General features: G+C 33.9%; 1 protein-coding gene across 1 annotated transcript in view; it reads right to left on the bottom strand.

Moving 5' to 3' along the window:
• BMPR2 (bone morphogenetic protein receptor type 2) overlaps positions 1 to 25,981 on the bottom strand; it is a 138,754-nt gene that overhangs the window by 50,755 nt on the left and 62,018 nt on the right. The window contains exons 3-4 of the mRNA XM_045847680.1: positions 15,466 to 15,633; positions 14,192 to 14,362 (exon numbers count right to left, since the gene is read on the bottom strand). Of these exons, the coding sequence (XP_045703636.1) occupies positions 14,192 to 14,362; positions 15,466 to 15,633 (339 nt within the window). The remainder of the gene's footprint in view (positions 1 to 14,191; positions 14,363 to 15,465; positions 15,634 to 25,981) is intronic.

Below are 25,981 nucleotides of genomic sequence, written 5' to 3'. Positions count from 1 at the left end.
GGAAGAGCCCAGAAATAAACTCATGCCTCTATGGTCAATTAATATTGACAAAGGAGGCAAGAGCACACAACAGAGTAAAGACAGTTTCTTCAATAAATGATATTGAGAAGATTGGACAGTTATATGCAAAAAAAATGAAACTAGACAACCAACTTATACTGTACACAAAAATAAACTCAAACTGGCTTAAATTTGTAAGTCATGAAACCATAAAAATCCTAGAATAAAACATAGGCAGTAGAATTTCAGACATCTCTCACAGCAATATTTTTGCCAACAAATCTCCTCAGGCAAGGGAAACAAAGGAAAAAAATAAACAAATGGGACTACAAACTAAAAAGTTTTTGCACAGGAAAAGAAACCATCAACAAAAAGAAAAGGGAACCCATGAATGGGAGAACATATTTGCCAGTGATACATCAGAAAGAGGGTTAATTTCCAAAATATATAAAGAACGTATAAAACTAAACACCAGGACGACAAACAATCCAATTAAAAGATGGGCAAAGGATCTCAATAGACACTTCTCCAAGGAGGACATACAGACAGCCAACAGACATATGAAAAAAATGCTCAACTTCATTAATCATCAGAGAGATGCAAAGTAAAACAACAATGAGTTATTACCTCACACCTGCCAGAATGGTTATCATCAATAAATCACAAACAACAAGTACTGGCGAGGATGTGGAGAAAAGGTAACTCTTTTGCACCACTGGTGGGAATGAAGATTGGTACAGCTACTGTGGAAAACAGTATGAAATATTCTCAGAAAATTAAAAATGGAACTGCCTTTGCATCCCACTTCTGGGAATATATCCAAAGAAACCTGATAACATTAATTTGAAAGAATATACGCAACCCTATTTCACTGCAGTGTTATTTACAATAGCCAAGATCTGGAAATAGCCCAAGTGCCCATCAGTAGATGAGTAAATAAAAAAGCATGGCACATTTACATAATGCAATACTACTTGGCTGTAAAAAAAAAAAAAAAAAAAGGAAATCTTACCTTTTGTGACAGCATGGTTGGACCTGAAGATTATTGTGCTAAGTGAAATAAATCAGTCAGAGAAACACAAATACCATATGATCTCACTTATATGTGGAATCTAATGAATAATATAAACTGATGAACAAAATAGAAACAGAGACATGGATACACAGAACAAACAGCTGTCAAAGGGAAAGGGGGTGGGGAGACTAGATGAAAAAAGGTGCACGGATTAGCTAAAAAATATATATACATATACATATATAAAAAAATATATATAAACCACAAAGAAATGGACAACAGTGTGGTAACTGACAGGGAAACTGGGGGTGGGGGCTAAGTGGAAGTGGGCAGAGTGGGGGTAAATAGGGATGGAAAGAGACTTTGTTAGGGACAATGGGCACACAATGCAGTGTGCAGATAATGTTTTATTCAGTCGTACACTTGAAACCTGTATGATTTTGTGAACCAATATCACCCCAATAAACTCAATAATAATAATAAAAAAACTCAAGGAGACATAACAAAATGTTACTTAATTGACTCCGGATCCAGAAATAAAGATCTACACAATACATTTTGGAAACAATTGGGAAAGTTAGAATATGTGCTTGGTATGGATTATATCATAGAATTGTTAACTTTATTAGGTATTATAAAGAAATTGTGGGTATAAAGGGGGATGTCTCTATTCTTAAAAGATGCAGGCTAAAATATTTAATGTTAAAGTATTACGGTATCTACAATTTATTTTCAAATGACTCAGAAAAATGTTGTATTATTTAAATATAAAGAAAAAGCAGCCCTGACTGGTGTGGCTCTGTGGATTATGCTCTGGCCTATGAACTGAAAGGTCACTGGTTTGATTCCCAGTCAGGGCACATGCCTGGGTTGCAGACCAGGTCCCCCATTGGGGGCGCTCAAGAGGCAATCAGTCAATGTATCTCTCACACATCGAGGTTTCTCTCCTTCTCCTCCTCTCTCCCTTACCCCTCTCTAAAAATAAATAAATATTATACTTCAACTTTTCTATAGATGTAAATTTTTTAAATAGAAATTGAGAATAAAATAAACAAATGTCTCTTCTATTTTTTAACTTTTTGAACAGGTAATATACTAACATGAATATCTGTATATTTCTTGAATGACAGACTCCTTCATTAACCTACATTCCCACATACACATACAAGTTACATTCATACATATACAAGTAATTAATATTTGTACTTTTTTATGTATCCTTTCATAATTTTTGTGTGTAGAAGCAAATTTGAACACATGATCATATCCACCACTGCCCACATTTGCAATACTTAATAATATGCCAAGAAGATCTTTCTAAATTAGACCAGAGAAAGCTTTTAATTCTTTTTTAAAGCTTTATACTATTCCATTATGCTGTTGTAACAAAATCTTTTAACCTGTTCTTTATTAATGCACATTTAGTTATTTCTACAATTTTACAATAAACAATGCTGCAATGAATGACTTTGTTTATAATCATTTCAAAAATATATGTAGGATAAATATGTAGAAAAAATTCTCAAATTGGAACTAGTGATTCTGGAATTTAGATATCCTAACTCCAAAAGAACATACTGATTAGAAAGATTAAACATATGATACAATTCTAATATCTTCTGGATGCATTCTCTGATATTTATTTCCCATTAAATGGATTAAGGAATAGAAAGTATGATATGTAGTGCATCTCAACACTTTAAAAGAGCTGTTACTCACAAAACACATAAATGAACAAGAACAATCACATGTGCATCATCAATAGTCCTGGGAGATCTCTGTAATTATCTGTAATATCTGTTTCACCCAGTCTAATCACACAAATTGTGCTTCTGTGACATTACCAAACAATTTGAACACCCTTCAAACCACATTATTACCATGCACTGTGTCTTAGCTAATTGGTACTTATTTATTACCATGGCATGAGTTTGAAAATGGATAATCACTTTTAAAAATTCATTTAAGAACAACATAACCATTGAATGCCTTGAGTGCTTAGCTTCTCAAATATTTGGGCAGCTGAGTGAACTCAGGCTGTATTATATTACATTACATTATATGCCATGTAGAACAGACTAAGAGAGTTGACTTACTTCCTAGAAGAAGTTATACAAACAAATTTCTTGAGAATTGCTGATTACAAATTTTGAGGCTGCTTAAAAATCTTCTAAAGATCTCATGCTACTGCCTCTAGGAGTAAATGCCCATGCTGAGATACAGGCATAGGGATAAGCAAGTAAAGCAGTGGGCAAAACGGAAGTCTATAACAATATCCTGAGGATGTTTGTATGTGCTTAATAAAGCATATCACTACAGTACAGGTCTAGAAGTTCTAAAATGTGCACAAGGCCCTGGGTGGGTGGCTCAGTTGGTTAGTGCTGTCTAGATAAACCAAGGTTGTGGGTTCCATCTTCAGTCAGGGCACATACAGGAAACGAATGAATACACAAGTAAGTGGAAAAACACTCTCACTCTCTCTCTCTCTTTCTCTCCTGCCCCACCTTCCTCTAAAATCAATGAATAAAATAATAAAATAAGCCTGAGATAAGGCACCAGGAAACAGGTGGCAAGGAAAGATCAAGGAGCTGAAGGGCAGTGGCACTGCTGAACTGTGACTGGTTCTTGGGAGAACAAATATAGAGACAGAGCAAAAGACTTTGGATTGGAATAGAAACACCTCCAACCATTCATTTCACCCCCTGGTCTGCTTACTGCCTCTCTGAGAACCCCATTCTCTCAAAAAATTACATTGTGTAGCTGTAAAAAAATGTGATAGATATTTTGATATTGTAATATAAGGGGCAATCTTATCCACTCTGCCTTCATTCTAGTGTGCCTTCCTAAAATGCAAAGGCTAGAAAGCAAAAAGCCTCCATTTCTTAGAGTCTTCTGCAGGAACTCAGATCTGATTTCAGTTTTTACTGCTTTTGTGATTGTATTAAAGTGATGGAATAGACAGAAAGTGGCCCCTAAAGAAGGCTAAAAAGGCTTTGCTTAGTAATTTATGAAGCATTTTAAAAAGAAGCAAAACAAAATATATTGTTCCTTTTTATACTTATTAAAAAATATTAGAGCCCTGGCTGGTGTGGCTCAGTGGTTGAGTGCTGGCCTGTGAATCAAAGGGTCACTGGTTCGATTTCCAGTCTAGGGCACATGCCTAGGTTTCAGGCCAGGTTCCTGGTAGGAGACACACTAGAGGAAACCACACATTGATATTTCTCTCCCTCTCCTTCTCCCTCCCTTTTCCTCTCTAAACCTAATAAAACCTTAAAAAAAAAAATTAATTCTTGCCCTGGCGGCATAGCTCATTTGGTTAGCGTTTCATTTCTGTAAGTCAAGGTTGCAGGCTCAATCCTCAGTTAGACACATACAAGAATCAACAGTGAATGCATAAATAAGTGGAACACCAAATTGATGCTTCTTTCTTCCTCTCTCCCTTCCTCTCTAAAAATCAATAAATAAAGTTTTAAAAATATATATTAATTCTTTAATGCTGTAGTAGCAAGATTCTATTTACATGTTGTGTAGCTTTGGTCAGTTGTTATTCTGAAGTTTTGTTAGCTCTGCCCTGATTATCAATTTCATCCCATATCTACCTGCTTTGCCTGTATTTTCTTTAAAAAATAATCCCTCTTCATGTTGGTGTTTTAAAATACTGTTACTTGATTGTATGGATATACAGAGTAAAGTCTGTTGATAAACCTTGGCTTTACCAGCAAACTCCATGGAAACTTTTGCTCTGTGAAATCTAAGTCACAAGCATATATTGTGGAATTGACTGATATTTAAAAATAAATGTCTAATGTCCTTGTTGGTGTGGCTTAGTGGATTGATTGCCCACCTTGTGAACCAAAGGGTCGCTGGATCAATTCCCAGTCAGGGCACATGTCTGAGTTGCTGACTAGGTCCCCAATAGCAGGTGTGTGAGAGGCAACCACACCTTGATGTTTCTCTCCTACTTTTTCTCCCTCTTTTCCCCTCTCTCTAAAAATAAAGTGTTTAAAAAGAAAGTCTCCTGAACTACTAGACAGATTTGCATGTAGATCAAGAAATAATTTCCATGTCTTTAACAATCAATTCTTATCTTTTATGATTTCTAGTTCCATGTGTGTTTCCTCTTTACCTTCCTTATCTGTGCCTCATTTCCTTGTAGTATCTCTGATTACTGAGAATTTTCTGCATATTTTCATGTTTACAAAATTGAATATCCATCTAATAAATATTTAGTAGTTTCAGATGTTGGTGTACCATAAAAAGTAGAATAATAAATAAATGAAAGCACTGAAAATATTTTTAAAACCAAGATGAAATTAGACATCATTTGAATAGCAACTGTCTTTAAAATAACATGTTGTTTTTTTCAAACGGAGGTATAATTAACATATAAAATTATATTAGGTTTAGGTATCAGCATAACGATTCACTATTTTTATATGTTGCAAAATGATTACCACAATAACTCTAGTTAACTTCTGTCACCATATATAGTTACAAATATTTTTTTTCTTACGATGAGAGCTTTTAAGATTTACTTTCAAATATGCAATACAGTGTTAACTATAGTCACCTTGCTGTGTATTACATCCCCATAATTTTTTAATTTTATAACTGAAAGTTTATACCTTTTGACCCCTTCACACCTTTCAGCTAACTCTGCATCTCTTACAACCACCAACCTGTTCTCTGTATTTATGAGTTCACTTTTCTTTTAACATTCCACATATTGGTCAGATCATACTGTATTTTCTGTAACTTACTCCACTTAGCATAATGCCCTCAAGGTCCACCTGTGTAGTTGCAAATGGCAAGGTTTCCTTCTATTTGTGACTGAATAATAATCCATTCTAAGAGTCTGTGCATGTGTCTGTATCACCATTTTTTTTACCAACTCATCCACTGTTGGGCACATTCGTTGTTTCTGTATTTTGGCTATTGTGAATCATGCTGCAATGAACATGGGGTGCATATATCTTTTGAAGTTAGTGTTTTTGTTTTCTTTGGAATTGCTGGATCATATGGTAGTTCTATTTTTAATTTTTTTAGGAAACTCCATAATCTCTGCACCAATTTACATTTCTACCAACAGTGTAGAAGAGTTTCCTTCTCTACACATCCTCTGAAACACTTGTTATTTCTTATCTTTTTGATAAATAAAATTCAGTAGTGGTTGAGCAGACACAGTCAGTGTTAGCTGGGAATGCACTGACAACTTCAAAACAATGTCAAACACTTAAAGTGTCTCTCTAAAAAAGACAAAGAGAATCTAGCTTGAGCTTTCAGGAATGACTTCCAAAGCCATACTACAGAACCTGGGGAAGGGAATTAACATCTCTTCTGAGAAAACTTACTGCTGTAGAACCCTAATGCCTCTCACATGATCAGGAATCCACCACACTCTAGAAACCATGACTGCTGCCGTCTCCAGAATATTGCAACACCTGCCACTCCTTGTACCAGCAGAATACTTATGTGCTTTTTTCTATACCCATGAAATGGGTGACTGGACACATGTCTATGCTGATACAGCATATGGTAGCCTAAACTATGGTTCCCCAAAGATATCAGGTTGTAATCTATGGAACCTGTAAATGTTTCTTCATTTGGAAAAAAGATCTTTGCAAACTCGACTAATTAAATTAAGGATTTTGTGATGGGTAGATTATCCTGGATTATCTATGTGGTCCCTAAATGCCATTAGAAGCATCCTTAGAGAGGCAGAGGGAAGTTTGACACAGAGAACAGAAGGCAATGTCACTCTGGAGGCGGAGATTTTAATGGTGCAACCACAAGCTAGGAAATGCCAACAGCTACCAGAGGTGGAAAAAGCCTAGAGCTCTGAGAGAATACAACCCTGTGAACACTGTGATTCAACCCAGTGAAACTGATTTCAGACTTTTGTCTTCCAGAAGAAACATGAGAGAATAAATTTGTTATTTTATTTCATCAACATTGTACTAAATTTGTTATAGCAGCCACAGAAAAATTAAGTTTCCACTAGCCATTTTTGCTTTTAGAAACAGCAGAACAGATCCATTTCAAGTGCAGACTTCCAAATCTTTTGTAAGTGCATTCATTTGGATTTATCACTATAAATTCACAACAGTTAAATATCTACCTGTGGACCTACGCCAACCACTATCAGCTTCTTTAAACATAGGCTTTCTTTTCTAGCTTGGTATAAGATAAAAATTTGCTGTCACACACCAAAATTAGAATTTCTAATCTTAACAGCACAGCATAAATTAGAATGTGGCTTCTTAAACCCAGGTTTACATGCAATTCAATCTTTTCTCATCAACTTGATCCAACCATAAACTTAATGAATAATGTAAATAAAAGAAAAAAGTATATTTATACTGTGGTCATCCAAGAACCTTCAACACTGAATACAATGAATTGAGTTTAAATGTTTTAAAAAAATGACAAATTTTTGCCCTCTTTCCTACTAATTTAGTTATTTTGTTTACTTTATAGTTAGGGAGGTTAATTATACCAACTTGGGAAATCTTATCAAGAAATTGTTACAGCCCTTGCACGGTAGCTCAGGTGATAAGAGTGTTGTCCCCACATACCAAGTTTGCAGGTTTGATCTCTGGTCAGGGCATATACAAGAATCAACTGATGAATGTATAAATAAATGGAACAACAAATCTCTCCCCCTGTCTCTCCAAATCAAAACATTAAAAAAAGATTAAAAAAAGAAATTATTATAAAATAAGAGTCCAAATCTTGCAATAATTATACACTTCCTTTAAACTCTGGAAATTTACAAACACATTAGGAAGAATTAGGCATATAAGAAGGTAAAAGAATACTGTAATTATAAATTTATTTACTTAAAATAAAGACTGATTTTCTTTTTTAAACAGAGTAGGTTCTACAAAGTCTCTCATGATTGAAAGAGACACAGGAAAATATAGTTCACTTTCCTAAAGTGTCAGACTTCTGGTTTTAGGTTGTATGTGGACATGCAATAATAAAAGTTAGTTTTCTTTCTTTTGTCTGCTTATTGAAGAAAGTCTCAATTTGGTAACAGTGTTATCTCTATTACCTCTCCAATATTTGTTGTTCTCCTTTTGTAACAAAGAAAGTATGCTTTAATTAAGTGTCAGACAATTTGGCAAGCAATAATATCTAGCTAGTTAATAACACTGTTTTGTTTTCATCTTACTTTTGAATCATTAATTTTTAAAGTTACCCTCTACTTATGATACTGGCTTTATATTTATAGCAGTAATGAAAAGTTTCCCTTTAAAATATATAGTTTTTAATGAGATGATCTAAACAAAAATATTAACTAATGTATCATGTAAATATAGAAAACATTTGCAATATATACCTAGTGGTATACAGATGTTGTAAAAAAATCATGAAGGGGTCCTTGAATTTTAATTAAGTATTCTTCAAAAAAATTTTTTTCTTTGCCTCCCAAGTGAATGAACAAATATAAACGGGTCCCCTTTTTGAGTGGAATGGTTATATAACAATTGAGTAATGGTTAAAACCAATAGAAAGTAATGTTTAATAACACATAATATGGAAGCAAAACACCTACGTTTTAATCTTGGCTCTACCACTTACTAGCTGTGTGACTTGGTAAATTACATATCTGTGCCTCAGTGCTCTCAATGTAAAATAAGAATATAAGAATAACTATCTCATATGTTTCCTTAAGGGTTAAATAGAAAGGTTTAATGTGGAAAGAGCACTTAAAACATGGCTAACACATACTGAGTGCTCAAAAATGTTACTTAGCTAGTTTTGATTTCACTATATATTAAGTGACAGAATTCTCTTTATGTTTACTGAAAAAAAGACTGCTCATTCTAATAACCATTAATTCTGATAAAGTGACTTAAGATTTCACTACTAGACTTATCCCACCTGGAATAACATTAAGAATCTTAAGTTTACTGCAAGTATTTTATGAAGCAAGACCCATTAAATAATTATCTAACACAAATATCCTTAAGGCCAGGAGGAAAAAGAACTAAGAACATTTGTTGCTAGGGAAAGGAAGGCCAGTGCCTGAAAAAGTTAACATACCATAGTGGATACAACAGAGGAAGGGTTTTTCTAAGAAAAAATAAAAGGGCCTCAGAAAATAAGATCCCAAGGGTTGAAAAGTACCTGATCTTAATTAATTCCAAAATTATGTCTAGAGTCAGGTCTACTTATGCACTAAATAGGCACAGAACTACTGGCAAGTATTTTTTAAGGTTCCCATATAATGAAAGCAGTCAAATATGGTACTAACTCCCTTAAAAAGACAGGCTACTATAGACTTGCCAGTAGGAAACATTTGAAAAATTAATAATTGAGGTATAAAGACACAGAATATGAATTATCAGCCCATAAATCTCCTTCTCTCTACCCAGTTTTGTCTTAGAGAATTAATGTGATAATGTGGTTGAACACATGCTATAAACTTCTGGTGGCAACCTTAAATCTAAACCTCAGATCAGTAAAATAACTGACATGGATTTCTAAATATCAGAAGTTCTTTTCCATTCTTTTTCTTTTTCTTAGAGGATAATAATTCTTCTAAATAGAGGAAAACTAAAATGCTGGGATTGAAGGAGAAAGCTTTTTTGAGAACAGAGAGGTAGTGTCTTTACTGGCCAATCATTAGTGATCTATAGCCCAAATAGAACCTTAATTTTTATGGCACATAACAATGGCTTATATTCCTTTTTCCAACATTATTAATTAATTATTTAATTATTTTAAAACAGACATTGTGTTCTTATCTCAACAAAAGCATCAGTAGACTTCCCATTCTGCTCAATTTTTTTAGGAAACAGCCAGAATGAATAGCCTATGGAGATTTCATTTATTTGTGCCCTAATTGCCTACAAAAAAAAAAAACAATGCAAGACAGTTTTGTAAGACTACATAATATCTGAAATTAAAAGAAAAATAATTTTAGAGCGTCAGAGAGGTGGAGTAACCTTTCTCGAGTCCTCTAACTCTACATCAGCGTAACCCTTGAATGATTGTTACTGTGGGATTCTGTGCCTCAGCAAAATACCTACATTCACTTATGGTCATATGATTAGTTGGTCAGATTTTCCCTGTCAACTTCCCCCCACATTATTCTTAAAGATCCACTGCTATCATATGCTTTAGTTTATATCACTTAAGTACCTCATGGTCTTAACCTGCAACTGAAGGTGGAAAAAAATAATTTTCTGAGGAAAGAGAGCTATATCTTGTTAGTCTCAGTAATCCATACATTCCTTCACTGTTGCTAGGTCTAACCCCACTCAATGTACATTATAGCAGTAAGAAGGCAAACAAATGTGGTGATACTGTAAATGCATGCTTGATGAGAAAGATGTAATTCCAGCAATGCAATGAATGGCTTGATCAGGAAGTAAACTGCTCTTCTGAAAACAATCTAGAGAGACATGAGTAGGGTTAACAGAGAACATTATGTACCCTCTATTTTTCCCTAGAGCAACAATTTCCAACTCTTTTCATCTCATGGCACACATAAACTAATTATACTAAATTCTAAAGCACATGAAAACATGTATTTTTTGCTGACCTGACCAAACAACAAGTATAATTTTGATTCATTCACACTGAACAGCTATTGTAGTGTTGGCTGTTGTAATTTTTTAATTTAACAATCTAAGGAAAAAGAGGTCCATGCCTCTTACTACATAGTCAGGTATTACATGTTTTAAAAATTCTTGTGGCATACCAGTTGAAAATTGCTACACTACAGCATAACCTTACTGTGTGGCCTTTAAAAAAAGCAGTAACCTACTTATCATTTTAATGAATGAAAATACGCTCCAATTGTACTTTTGGAGTAAGCTTCTTTGAAAATGAGATCGTGTTAACAGCATCTACTTAGGAAAAGTTTTCTATATTCCTGAATTACTTTAAAAATTAAAATCTATTTTTAGATTTTAATGAAGCAATCTCAAAATGCTTCATTTTGGTGAGAGAGGTGAAAGAACAGGAATGATTATGAATTTCATGTACTTTTTATAAAACTGGTATTTTAGAGAGACAGACAGAAACATCATTTTTCTTGTTCACTTATTTATGCTTTCATTGGTTGCTTCTTGTATGTGCCCTGACCAGAGCTGGAACTGCAACCTTGGTATATCAGGATGACACTCTGACTATGTGAGCTACCCAGCCAGGGCTAGCTTTTTTATACTTTTGCTATAATGATTACAAAATAAGGGAGTTAGCAATATTTTTGTTTTGTCTGCACTTGCTATCTCATGAACTATTTTGTTGGATTTGTGCTTTTTTTTTTTGCATTTGTGCTTTTAACTGACAGTAGAAACCAGCTTCCAATAAACACCTTGTCCATTAGTAAATGAATCCATTAAATTCATTTCTTGCTAGATGTAAGAAAAAAGCTTATTCTTTTCAAGCATTTTACAATACAGTCATGTGCTGCACAACAATGCTTTGGTCAACAATGGACCTAATGATATACAATGGTAGTTCCATAAGATTATAATGGAGCTGAAAAATTCCTATCACCTACTGACATCTTAGCTGTCAAAATATCATAGCACCACCTATTACTCACATGTTTGTGGAGTGCTGGTATAAACAAACCTACTATACTGCCAGCCATATCAAAGTGTAGCACATGTGCTTATGTACAGTACTAATATACAATCATGGTAATAAATGACTATTACTGGTTTATATATTTATTATACTTTTTATTTTAAAGTGTTTTTTTCTGCTCATAAAAAAAGCTTGTTTTAAAACAGTATGCCATGTTGCACTAGCAGTAGCCTCATACATCTCCTATTTAATAGGTCTTTTGATTACATCATTTCTCTTGTGCTTGATCTAATCTCTTGTTGTTTTATAAATTGAATGTAGCCTAAGTATACAGTGTTTATGAAATCTACGGTAATGTACAATAGTCCTAGGCCTTCACATTCATTCATCACTCACTGACTCACCGAGTGAGGAAGCATTCCTGGTAAGGGCCCTATACAGTTATGTCATGTTTTTTAGCTTTTCTACCATATTTTTACTCTACCTTTTCTGTGTTTAATTATATAAATACTTACAATTGGCCCTGGCTGGCGTAGCTCAGTGGATTGAGCAGGGACTGTGAACCAAAACATCGCAGTTTCGATTCCCAGTCAGGGCACATGCCTGGGTTGCAGGCCATGGCCCCCAGCAACCGCACATTGATGTTTCTCTCTCTCTCTTTCTCCCTCCCTTCTCTCTCTAAAAATAAAAATAAAATCCTTAGAATAAATAAATAAATAAATACTTATAATTGTGTCACAACTGCCTACAGTATTTAGTACAGTAACATGCTATACAGCTTTGGTAGCCTAGGAGCAACAGGCTATACCAAACCGTCTAGGTGTGGTTAACCATCTAGGTTTGCATAACTGCCCTATGATTGCCACACAACAAAATCACCTAATGATGCATTTCTTAGAACATATCTCCGTTGATAGGCAGTCCACGACTGTATTTCAGAATTTACACATAAGCACATATCCCTTTGTTTATTATTTATTCAACAAGCAATGCACTCCCACTATGTGTCTGACACTACAGTGACACTGTTGAGTAAAAGAGAATAAGTCCCTTAAAAAATAAGTCCCTATCATCAAAGACTTAAGAGTTTAATAGAAGAAACAAAGAGATAATTACAAAATATGTAAACATTTAGATATGATGCCTGCAACTTATTTGCAGAAAGTGCAGAAAAAAAAGTGTGTGTGTGTGTGTGTGTGTGTGTGTGTGTGTGGAGAGAGAGAGAAGAAGAATAGGCAAATATAGCAAAATGTTACATTTGATGCATCTGGGGAAAGGGTATAGGGGAGTTTTTATAAGTTTGAAATAATTTCAAAAAATTTTTAAAGATTTTACTTATTTATTTTTAGACAGAGGTGAAGGGAGGGAGAAAGAGAGGAAGAGAAACAAAGTGTGGTTGCCTCTCATGCACCCCGCACCCAGGACCTGGCCTGCAACCCAGGCATGTGCCCTGACTGGGTATCAAACTGGTGACCCTTTGGTTTGCAGGTCAGCACTCAACCCACTGAGCCACACCAGCCAGGGAGAAATAATTTCAAACTTTAAACTTAAAAAAATTTTTTTGTTGGGACCCAAAATATTAAAGCTTGATATTTATTGTATATCAATACAATGATAGCCAAAGGTTAAGAAAGATAAGCTGTAAGTCAAATCTCCTGGAGAAAGAAAACCACTTAAATAACCATTCTTCCTGAGTAGTATGGTTATTCATTAGGACAGAAGGGCTTATTCTGACAAACTACCTAAATACAAGGAAACATCTTGAAAGATTTTATACATGTGACAGCACTTTGAAAGTATAAAATGTTACGCAAATGCAAGGCTTTACCAACAGCCACTGGAAAAAGGTAATGTGAGATATGGAGATAATGTTTCAGTGAACACTGGTCTCAGAGAATAAGTACTAAACATTTTATTGTAACACCTTTATTAAGGTATAATTTACACATTATGAAATGAATATTTAACTTTTACTGAAAGATATTAACAGTGTCTCCTTGGAAAGGGCCAAGGTTAAAAAAATTGTTTTAATCTGACAATGCATATCAAGTTACTACTTAAAATGTAGCTCCAGTCATCCCTATCAACAGAATTGTCAGTATCAACAGAAACTGGCAAGGATGAGATGAAATGGCCAGATTTTAGGCTATTTTAAGTCATTTTTCTCAAAGCTAGTTAGTTGTATAGTTAGCACTCCATTACAGGTACATACCATAATATATTTCAAGTAATCTCCTATTCTTGGACATTTTGATAGCTCCCAATATTGTACAGCTATAACTCTATGCATATATATTTTTATACTGTTGGGGGTGTATCTGCAAGATAAATACCTACAAATGGGAGTGCTAGATGAAAGAGTAAGCACATGTGCAGTTTTCTTAATACCACCCAAATTCCCTTCCACAGGAGCTGGAATGTACTACATAATGATTCACTTGGTAATATATCAATACCTTAGAAATCCTGGTGCACCGCTTTTAGATTTCAGGTGTTAGCTAGATATAGTCTCATGATGCTGGAACTCTCCCTCTCACTCCTGCCAAACCTGGATGTTTCTATATATTTTTAAAGTTTGCAAATCATGGGAGAAAGGAATTACAAGGAAAAGTAAGTTACTTTACTTACTAAGTGGTGTTGTATCTGGAGGTGGAAAATTTTCAGTAAAGTTGACATTACACAAGTCTGTGCTACAGCAGCAGAAACGGTATGTTCCATTCTGAATTGAGGGAGGAGTGGTAGTTACTACGCATTCTTCATAGTGACACTCCTGGGGATCTCCAATGTGAGACCAACATCCTACAAATTGATATTAATGTAAACATGTTAAGAGACATATTTAGAGACACGTTAAGAGACAATACAAGCAAAAGTAAAATGAAAATAAACTAAAAAATAACTGAAATAGTTGCATCTAATGTGACAGAATACTTCAGTTATAAAACACTCTTGCAAATCAATAGGAGACACATTTTTTTAAATAACAGGAAAATGGCAAAGTATAAATAGGCATTTCATGATGCCAACACTTTGCCAACAACAAACTGTTAAACTTCATCATTAATACAAGAATTATTAAAGCAGCAGTAAGGTTTCATTTTTGTCTACATTAAATTGATCTAGGTTTAAAAGATAATGATATATAATTGTAACAAGGATTTCATATCACTCTCGAGGGAATGTAAATATAAATAGCATTTCTAAAAAGCCACATAAAAATTTTTATGAACAGCCTTTAAAATATTCATGTTTTATAATCTAATAATTTACTCCAAGGTATCTATCACACAGAAATAATCAGATAAAATCCAAAGTTTATGTTCAAAGATGTTTGCTAAAGTAGTCTGTATTACAGTGAAAACCAGAAAACAACATAATGACCAACAACAGAGTAATACATAAGTAAAATGTGATATGTGTAAACAATGGAACATTGTGCAGGGGTTAAAAATGTTTATTTTAAATGGGGAACCATTCATGATATAACTTAAGATAGAAAAAATGGGTATGAAACAATTCATGCAGTATTATCCTAACTGAAAAAAAAATACACACACGTGTAAACATAGAGGAACATCTAAACACACCTAATAGAACAGAGTAAAAAGAATTCTTAAGAGTATGGAATAGTAGATATTTGTTTTTCCTAGTTCTCTGTATTTTGTAAACATCATACAATAGGGATATATTAATATCATCATAATAAGAAAGGTGTTATTAAACTAAGCTAAAAGTCAATGTCCATTTACAAATCTGGAATTTGTGGATAAATATATACATAGATACATGCTTCTAAAATATTTGCATTTCAGGAGAAGGTTTTAATCTACCTCCACGCTTTTCAGATAAACTTTGATTGTATGAAACACAAGGTTATTTCAGATAAGAAAAGTATTACTTGCCTTGTTTTACAAGATTTATGTCCCCTTTTGATTTTTCCCAGAGACCATAGCAGGTGCTACCTTTTGAACATAATATGGTTCCATTTTCATGAGAGATTCGACTCTCACCTATCCCAAGGTCTTGATAGGGATCTTTAAATGCACACAGACGTTCTTGATTCTGAGAAGCTAAATTAAAGAAAATAAAAGAATAGCAAATTAATTTCATGATAAATTTGCAAAGCATTATTATATAAAATCTTAAGACAATTCACCTCTAACACAAATTCTTTTCATCACTTTTTCCTATTACATAATTTTGGTGTCTGAATAAAGAAATATTAAAAAAAAGTCCATGCTCTAAATTATCAAACCTCTAAAACAAACAAATGAACCAGCCTAGAGGACCAAATAATTTTGGGAAATTCTACAGTATTTATTTTTATCATATTTTACAATTAGTTGTAGGAAGCTAAACCTATATAATTAGGCATGGTAAACTAAGGATGAGGAGAGTGATTACAGTTTCCTTTGGAGGGAGACAGAACTGTTCTAAAATTAGACTATGATAATACTTGCACAACTCTCTATATTTACAAAAAATAATTGTTCACTTAAAATGAGTGAATTTCATGATACATAAATTATATCCTTTTTAATTTTTGAAAGATTTTATTTAGTCCTGGCTGGTGTAGCTCAGTGGGTTGAGGCCGGGCCTACAAACCAAAGGGTCGCTGGTTCGATTCCCAGTCAGGGCACATGCCTGAGTTGCAGACCAGGTCCCCAGTGTGGGGTGCATGAGAGGCAACCACACATGGATGTTTCTCTCCCTCTCTTTATCCTTCCCTTCTCCTCTATCTGAAATAAATAAACAAAAAATATTTTAAAAAATGAAAAACAGTTTAAAAAATAAAAGATTTATTTATTTTTAGAGAGAGGGGAAGGAAGTGAAGGCAGGGAGAGAAACATCAATGTGCAGTTGCCTCTCACACCCCCCCAACTGGGGGCATGGCCTGCAACCCAGGCATGTGCCCTGACTGGGAACTGAACTGGCAACCCTTTCGTTCACAGGTCCACACTCAATCCATCAAGCTACACCAGCTGGGGCAAAAGTTATACCTTAATATATTTGTTTTTAAAAACTAAGGCTAGCCCTAACTGGTATGGCTAGTAGGTTGGACATTGTTCTGCAAACTGAAAGCTTACAGGTTTGATTCCAGGTCATGTAACACACCTTGGTTGTGGGCCAGGTCCCCAGTTGGGGGCATGTGAAAAGCAACCGATCCATGCATGTTTCTCCCACACATCAATGTTTTTCTCCCTCTTTTTCTCCCTCCCTTCTCCTCACTCTAGAAATAAATGAATGAAATCTAAAGTTAAAAAAAAAAGACCATGGCTACTAGTGAGCAAAAAGAAAATGACTTTCTGTTACTAAAATATCAATATGATAGCCATAAGAAGAAATGCTCAATAATCCCTCATACTTAAGGGTCAACCCAATTTCATTTCAATGCCAACCAAGCTTTCTTTGTATACATACTCTGATTTAAATTTCAAGAGAACATTTGCCACATAATTTATCATCTAACAAATATTTACCAATATTACTGAGAATACCAAATAAGTAAAAGGTTATCAAAAGCAATAGTTAATCTTTATTTGGTTTCTTAAAGTAGACTTTTCTAATGTGTTCAACTAGTCAGAACAACAGTCTATTATACTTGACCTATATATATTCCTAACGGGCTTCTGATTTACTTTTTCATTTTGGGTGTATCTTATTTGGAATGGCTTAATTCACTAGCACCTTAGGACTGGAGATAATTCATTGAAATGATGTTTCTGAACATACAAAACTAAGGCTCAAACTTGGAGAATAACTGAAAAAGCCAATAACTCTGCGCTCAAGCCCATCTGGACTCCTAGAGCTGTCATCTTCCAAAGTATTAAACTAGGCCAGTAGGGTATTCACAAGTAGGTAATACAGAATTCTCAAGCATCTTATACTGATCTTTTTGGACACAGACATGAATTACTAAATTTAGTAATCACAGACAATAATTACTGAAAAATAAATGTGACTTGATTTTTACAATTTAAAATCACTTCAGGCAGTCTTCTAGAAGATATTTATTAATATCAGCTAAATGGCCAGAAAATACAGTAAAAAAAATAATTCTAGGACATTAACCTAATTATCATTCTGTCATATTTTTAGCACATGTACTCAAATATTCAAATTCCTTTAATGACAAGCTTAATTATACTTACAAATTATCTTACACATTTAATACCAGTATTTCCTTAGATTATCTCCTAATTTGAAAAGTTTACCCATTATAGAAATTAAAGTCAAATATATTTCTATACAAAGTATATACAACACATGATTCAAACTATGAACAAAAACTCTGTAATATAAAAAAACATAACTATCTATGAGGCATAATTCCTTTCTCCTGTCCCACTCCATTTCTTGACTCAATTTAAATGTTCCTTACCTACTACCAGATATTGAAGTTACATAACCTACTCTTTTTCCCTTTTTTGTCTCAATTGTCAGAAAGGTCAGATGGATTTATAAACTCCTTATCTCTTGTTTTCCACAACCAAGACATCCTAATTTTTCCCTCTTCTCTTCTTCTGTTATCCATTTTGACTAGAATTTTGCATTGAACACTGAGTTAATGAATAGGGATCTAACTGTACCTGGAAATACATAGAGCATACATAAATAAGTGCCTCATTTAATTAAAAAAAAAGAAAAAGAAAAGGTATATCCTTGTGAAAAAAAATACAAAACTAAAATTTTTGCTCTTCCTGGATCTCTTTTACAACTGTAAAGTAGCTAGAAGCCTGAATACATGTAAAAATTTTAATGATATTACTAAATAACTTGGTGGTTAAAACCTAAAATTCTTACAGAAAAAAAAAAAGACAAATTCAACCTCCCCTGTGTTTCCCTCTCCCCTGCCCTGCTGAATTGATTATCAAAGCAATAAAGGTACAATCAGAGGGGACTGAATTATATGATATCTCTAATATCCCTCAGTTTTCACTAAATAATATTTTTCTTAAAATAACTTCAGCCTACTTTTCAAGAACTATTTTATGATGCTGACAATAGTATAGGTCAATTGTAATTTGCTATTTTTAAGAGTAACTTTCAAATTATGATTCAACAAATTCTTATACAATATAAAAGTGTTCTAGCAAGAATTCTAACTAAACTACACTGGTCAAAAAAAAAGAAAATTTATTTTGTAAAACAGAGTTTGTAGCCTTTTAAATGCTATTTGTAGAATCAGTATCAGCAATATATCTGTACAAAGTTTTGAATTCTTCATAAATAATGTAGAAAAGTAGGAATGGAACAAAGAGTACAACAAGAAACAGTATAGCCTGGCATTATATTGTCACAGATCACACAGTACAGAGACCTGATCATTTACATGTTGTTGTTCTAAATTTGTCCTCAGCTAGACAAATTTTGTTCAGTCAAGTGTGGTCAATGAGCTCTTTTAAGGGACATTCTTAGCCAGGTACAGTGATTAGACATGAATCTTTAAAAAAAATTGCTCTCCTCACTTTAAAAAGTTGGTATTTGGTTATGATAAACACTAAAACCAATTTGTTTAACGTAACTACATATCTAAGCAATAATCATCTTGTCCTAACACGTAACAATAAATGAAGCTGTAAAATAGTATAAATGTAGAGGCAATATTATATTATTTTCCTTCATATATCTAGCCAAATTAATCATTTTCTGTTTATATACACTTCCTGGATCAGTATTTGCTAATCAGATGCAGCATTCAATGCCTAGGAACAGATGAAGCCTGTATGGTATACTCAGTTGTCTTGAATTTCCCACTTCATGCTCTACCACTATCAAGAAAGTAGGGTGTAAAGATATAGCATAGTCTAATCATGTCTGTATCAGTTAACTGTCATTATAGATATAAATCCATAGTAAGTACTATACACACACTGAAAAATACTGATTATTTGCTTTCATGAGGCAAGGAAAGGAAAAATTGGTTATTCTGAGTATTAATTATTTGTTATTTTCCCTTTTTACCAAATGTTTACATTATTTGAATTTTCATGAAAATATATTCATGCATTTATATATTTCAAAAACAAAAGTGTCCTTGAATTACTTATTTTTACATTAAATTTTTTTCATTTTGAAATAACTACAGATTCACAGATAGGTAGGTAGTTGAAATGAGACTTCTAAAAAAAAAATCAACAGCCCTGGCTGGTGTGGCTCAGTAAATTGAACACTGGCCTGCAAACCAGGAGGTTGTGGGTTCGATCCCCAGTAAGGGCACATGCTTGGGTTGCGGGCCAGGTCTCTAGTTTGGGGTGTATGGGAGACAGTCACACATTGATGCTTCTCTCCCTCTCTTTCTCCCTCCCTTCCCCTCTCTGTCTAAGACATAAATAAAAGTCTTAAAAAAATCAACAGAATTCTAAAAAAGAAAAATCATATCATATCAATGGATGCAGAAAAAGCATTTGGTAAAATACAACACCATTCCTGATTAAAAAAAAACAAACTCTCAATAAACAAGGAATAGAGGAGGACTTCTTCCAGTTGATAAAGCATATGTACAAAAAAACCTATAGCTAACATCATACTTAATTGTGAGAAAATTGAAGCTTTCCACTGAGATCATGAATAAACAAGGATGTCCCCTCTCATACAATAAAAGGAAATAAAAAAGCCCTGGCTGGGTGGCTCAGTTGGTTGGAGCACCATCCTGTACACCAAAAGGTTGCAGGTTTGATCCCTGGTCAGGAGCATATACGGGAGACAACCGATCTGTATTTCTCTCTCACATGGATGTTTCTTTCTCTCTCTCAAATCAATAAACATATCCTCAGGTGAGGATTTTTTAAAAAGGAAATAAAAAGCATACAGATTGAGAAAGAAGATATATATATATAAAACTGTCTTTTGGGGGGAATGAATATTAGAGCTAAAAAGAAATGAGCTTCAAGACATGAAAAGACCTGGAGGAAACTTGAAGGCCTATTACTAAGTAAAAGAAGCCAATCTGAAAGAACCACATACTGTATCATTCCAACTATATAACATTCTAGAAAAAAGCAAAACTACAAAGACAGTAAAAAGATCAGTGCTTGCCAGGGCTTCAGGGGAGAGAAGGATGAAGGGACAGAGCACAGATTTTTAGGGAAATTCAACTCCTCTAGGTATTCCAATGGTGGATACACCTCTTCATATATTTGTCCATAGAATGTACAACACAAGTGAACCCAAGAGTAAACTGTGGACTTTGGGTGATGATCATGTGTTAATGTAGGTTCATCAGTTCTAACAAATGTACCACAGTGATACAGGATGTTGATAGTGGGTCAGTTGTACCTAGGTAGGGAATAGGTTACACAGGAACTCTGTACTTTCTACTTTATTTTGCTTTGCTCTAAAAAGGTAAGGTTTATTAATTTTTTTAAATGGGGGACTTCTGAAAATTGCAATAATTTATTTCAAAAAGAAATCTCTGATAAAGAAAACACAAAGTAACTTGTTAGGGATGATTTTTCAGGGACATGAAAGGAAAGTAATGTTTCTTGTGGCTATACCACTCAAATCACATCTAAGAGGTGCTTCTCACATGGTCTAATGTGTTGACAATGGAATATTTATTATTTCCTAGCACATTCAAAGAATTATTATTTTATAAGAGGGAAATTCAGACTTTAGATTTTAGATAATTTTATTAGTTTTCTCAAAATTTATGAATAGAGAAAAGAACAAATGCTATAAATACTGAGTACCTATTCCATTTACTAGCTGAAGAATTATATGCATTTTGGAACACCTTCAATTTTGCAATGGTCAGCGATAAATTAAGAGACATCCAACCATATACTTTACCCTTCTCACACTCCATTCCTCTCCTTGTCCCTTCCTCACATCAACCTCTTTCTTATAACCACATATATTCAGCATGCCAACTTCCTTTAGATGCAGTATAACCACATATATTCAGCATGCCAACTTCCTTTAGATGCAGTATAACCACATATATTCAGCATGCCAACTTCCTTTAGATGCAGTTTCACAAATATTTAATTCTATTATACAAGTCCTAGATATCACAAAAATAAAACCTGGAGTATACATGGGAAAATCCCCCATAGAGCATTCTTCTTCTTAACATAAACTAAGCTTACTCTTTGAAAGTCATGTCCACAAAGTAAATCTAATAGATCGAATACCTCACTCAGCTTAGGAGTTTGAGTTTATATCTACTGATTTATTTATGTCAAATTAAAGAGGATTTGTGTGTGTGTGTCCCCTTCAACTCACACACAAAAGTCCTCTTTAATTTGACTTAAATAATCAGTAGATTTTAAAATAAGTTTCTAAAATGCAGATGGTTCATACCTAATACTTCCAACAGAGTGGTAACAAGTGTATTTCTGAGGCAGTGTCTATAAAGGAAGTCAAAGAAATGATGCATTTATCCCAAACTTTAAAACCTCTATGGAAGAGACAGAAAGCACATGGATTGTTGCTTTCTGGGGCTAGGGGAAAGGGGGAATAGGACATGATTGCTTAATGAGTACAGGTTTTCCTATTGGGGTGCTGGAAAATGTTCTGGAAATAGTGGTAATGGTTACAAATGTACTAAATGCCACTGAACTGTATACTTCAAAATGGTTAAAATGGTAAATTATATGCTGTGTGTACATTACCACAATTATTAAACAAAGAATACAGTTGTCTATTAGTAAGCCAGACATTAAAGAGGTTTATCAAATTATAAATGGAAAAATAAATAAATAAATAAAACCTCTATGGATATGTCAGAAGTGAGAGCCAAACCACCATGAATACCAGTCTCTAGTTTAAATTCAAAAAATTTGGCTCTCATCAACCACTAGAAGGTACCACCATTGCTTTATTTCCAATGTCAGAACTTCCATTTTCCCTCATCTGCCTCTCTAGCCAGGACTGATAGGAACAGTTATAATGAAACATTGAAGATTTGTCTATCACCTTCAATCAATTATTCCCTGAAGGTTGACGAGGCAAGTTTTCTTTTTTTAAATCTAGCTAATGACCATCCTAGAATGTCAAAATCAACTCAAAGCTGAGAGTACTTCTTTATTGCATTTCAAAATGTGTAACTTGGTAATGTATACTGTAGCTTTGGTCAAAAATTATACCCTTCTCTAAAACAAGCTAATTTCCTCAAATTATAGCAAAAATTTGTTTACTTGAGAAAGAAAAACATTATACATTTAACTGTCAAATGGAAATTACAGTTGGTATCTTGGTGACCCCTCTCAATAACCCTATGAGGTGGGCATTCATCATTTCAATTTTACAAAGAAGGATACTAAGTCATACACAGGACTAAGGAAGTTATCCCAAGTCACTCAGCTGTTAAGTATCAAGGTAAAGATTCAAATCCATGTTTGTCTGATTCTAGAGTACCTATCAATTAGACATTTGGTTAACTTATCAGAAAAATTTAGATTTTTACTTCAATTCTTTTTCTTTTGAATTTCTAATTATTTTCAATCAACTTTTTATATTTCAAACTGTTTAAAATAGCAAAAAGCCAAAGGTATAAAGAGTAATCAACTCTGGGTGGACATGACTGAATTAACAACAATAACTAATAATAAATTAGAACAACTAGAACAGCATACTGTAATAAAAGTTATGTGAATGGGGTCTCTCTATCTCAAAAATTCTTATTGTACTCTACTCATCTTTCTTTTCTTGTGATAATGGGAGATGATACAATGCCTACATGATGAGACAACGTGAGGTAAATGTCATAGGCATTTGTGACATAGCAATAGGTTACTAATGATTTTCTCACTACATGGCTACTAAGTGACTAACAGGCAGGAAGTGTATACAGCATGGATACACTGGACAAGGGGATGATTCACATACCTGATGCAACAGAGCCAGATGGTGCAAGATGTCACCATGCTACTCAGAATGGCATGCAATTTAAACCTTACTAATTGAAAGAACTTATGCACCTCTATGTTTATGGCAGCACTATTTATAATAGCCAAATGCTAAAAACAGCCTAAAAGCCCATCAGTAGATGAGTGGATCAAACAACTGTGGTACATTTGCACAATGGAATACTGCACAGCAGAAAGAAAGAACTCCTAACTTTTTCGACGGCATGGATGGAACTGGAGAATATTATGCTAAGTGAAATAAGCCAGTCGGTGAAAGGTAAATACCATAAAGGTAAATACCTTTATGATCTCACTCATAAAGGACTCTAATGAACAAAATAAGCTAACAAGCAAAATAGAAACAAAGACATGGAAACATGGAACAGACTGATAGCAGACAGAGGGGAGAGGGAAAATGATAGAAAGAAGGGGAAGGGACTAGTCAAAGAACATGTATGAATGACCCATGGACATGGACAACAGTGTGGGGACTGACTGTGGGAGCTGGGGGCAGGATGGGTGAAGGAGGGCAAAGTTGGGACGACTGTAATAAAATAACAATAAATAATAAAAATTAAAATAATAAAACTTATGAATTGTTTATTTCTGGAGTTCTCCATTTAATATTTTTGAACTGCATGTTAACTGAAACCACAAAAGCAAAACTGTAAATAATGGGGGAAGTACTGTAATCAACAGAATTAAAGATGGCAGGTAGAACTTCTGGAAATCAAGAGACTATAAAGTACTTATTCAAAAACCTGGCCATGGTATCAACTAGTCTGAGATCTGCAATTTGACCAAGTCATTTCCTTGTTTAATTTTCATTTCCAAAATCCTTAAGATAGTATATAAAGACCTGCATACTCTAGCAACTGCAAATCCCCCTAGCTCCATGCAAAGAGCAGCCATACAGAATCATTCTCATTCTTACCTGAGAATCTTTGTGCATTCTCTGCCCTTTACGTAGAATGTGTTATTTATTAACTCCTATTTATCTTAATTTTTTTTCCCAAAGGATCTTTTCCTAATCACTCAAGACCAGTGAGGGTGGAACACCTACCAGATGCTCCATAGCATTCTATATATACTTTACACAATTTCCACATTTCTTAGTATTTATAATGTGCCTGACTTATTCCCCAAATTATAAATTCTATGAGAGAAGGGCTTGAGCTCTTGTTCAACACCGTGTCTTCAGCACACAGCAGTATACATAGCATTCAATATATGTTCATTGAATAAGTGAATGATTGATGTATTTCCTCCCCCTATCTTTTTGCCAAGGACAAAAAGTATTACTAAAACAATTTTTTTTTCATCAAAAAAGGTAGGGCACATCAGCAAAATGAAACTCTACGTCCATGCAAAATCTAGTACAACAGTAGCTTCATTTACAACAGCCCCAAAATGGGAACAATTCAAGTGCCCATAAATTGGTGACTGGATCAACAAAATGCAGTACTATTCAGCAGTAAAAGGAACAAACTACTGACACATTCAATGACATGGATAAATCTCAATATCATCATGCTGAGTGCAAGACACTACACACAAGAACATATCATATGATTCAATTTATTAAAAATCCTAGAAAATACAAAGTAGTATCAGTGGTTGTCTGGTACTAGGGCCAGAGGAAAAATCAGACTACAAAGTACACAAGGAATCTTTGGGGAATGATAAAAATGTTTTGTATGCTGACTGTGGTTGTGGTTTTCACAAGTATTACAAATTATAAAAATTCACCAAATTGTACAGCTTAAACATATGCAGTTTCTACTTCAGCTAAGTCATTTTTTAAAAGCCAGGAACACAATATAAAGCTAAACAAGAACAAGACAACATAGTTCAAGTGAATTTTTCATGCATGTTATAAACAAATTATGTAGAGAGATGTTGTACTGAGTTACAGAATCTTGTGCCTAATCTATAAGTCTCTTAAAAGCAGTTTTTACGGATGAATATAAATTTTCCCTTAAGTTTTTTTTTTTGCTGGCCAGAATTTTTTAAAACCTTCACTGTCTGTCTAAGCAACCCAAGAGTCATACAATACTAATTTTTCAGTAGCTGTAATATATTTATCTGTACTGGAGAAGTCTAAATGCCTTATCTTTACCCTGGAACAAAGTTCAGGGACTAATTCTGGGTATGTGTGTGTTTGGCTTCTGTTTATCTAAGTGTCAAAATGAACTGTCTAAAATACACAACACAGGAACCTTGTAGCAATGGGGAAAATAACTGAATAACTGAAGCAACAGTATCCCTTTCCTAGAATACAAATTTCTCAGGGCCAACACAACTAAAATTTCAGAGTACCACTACAATTCCATTATGAAAATTACAAAGGAAAGAGTGTCTTAAACTAATAGAAATGTCCCTATAAAATTTGGTATAAACTCAAATTTCTAAATTCAATTATAGTAAATCAAGTAAGGAAGTTCTTTGTTTTTCAATCCTTTCAAAAATGAAATAATTATCCCTTAATTTATATATTTCTACATCCAGATTAAAGAGATTAAACCATCATTCTACTGAGCATTCCCATAATATCAAAGAGAGAGCA

The sequence above is a fragment of the Phyllostomus hastatus genome, unplaced genomic scaffold (assembly GCF_019186645.2).
Source record: "Phyllostomus hastatus isolate PE091 unplaced genomic scaffold, TTU_PhHast_1.1 phas_contig_57, whole genome shotgun sequence".
NCBI lineage: Eukaryota > Metazoa > Chordata > Mammalia > Chiroptera > Phyllostomidae > Phyllostomus > Phyllostomus hastatus.
The sequence above is the reverse complement of the archived record's forward strand: the minus strand, read 5'-3'. Positions and strand labels throughout refer to the sequence as shown.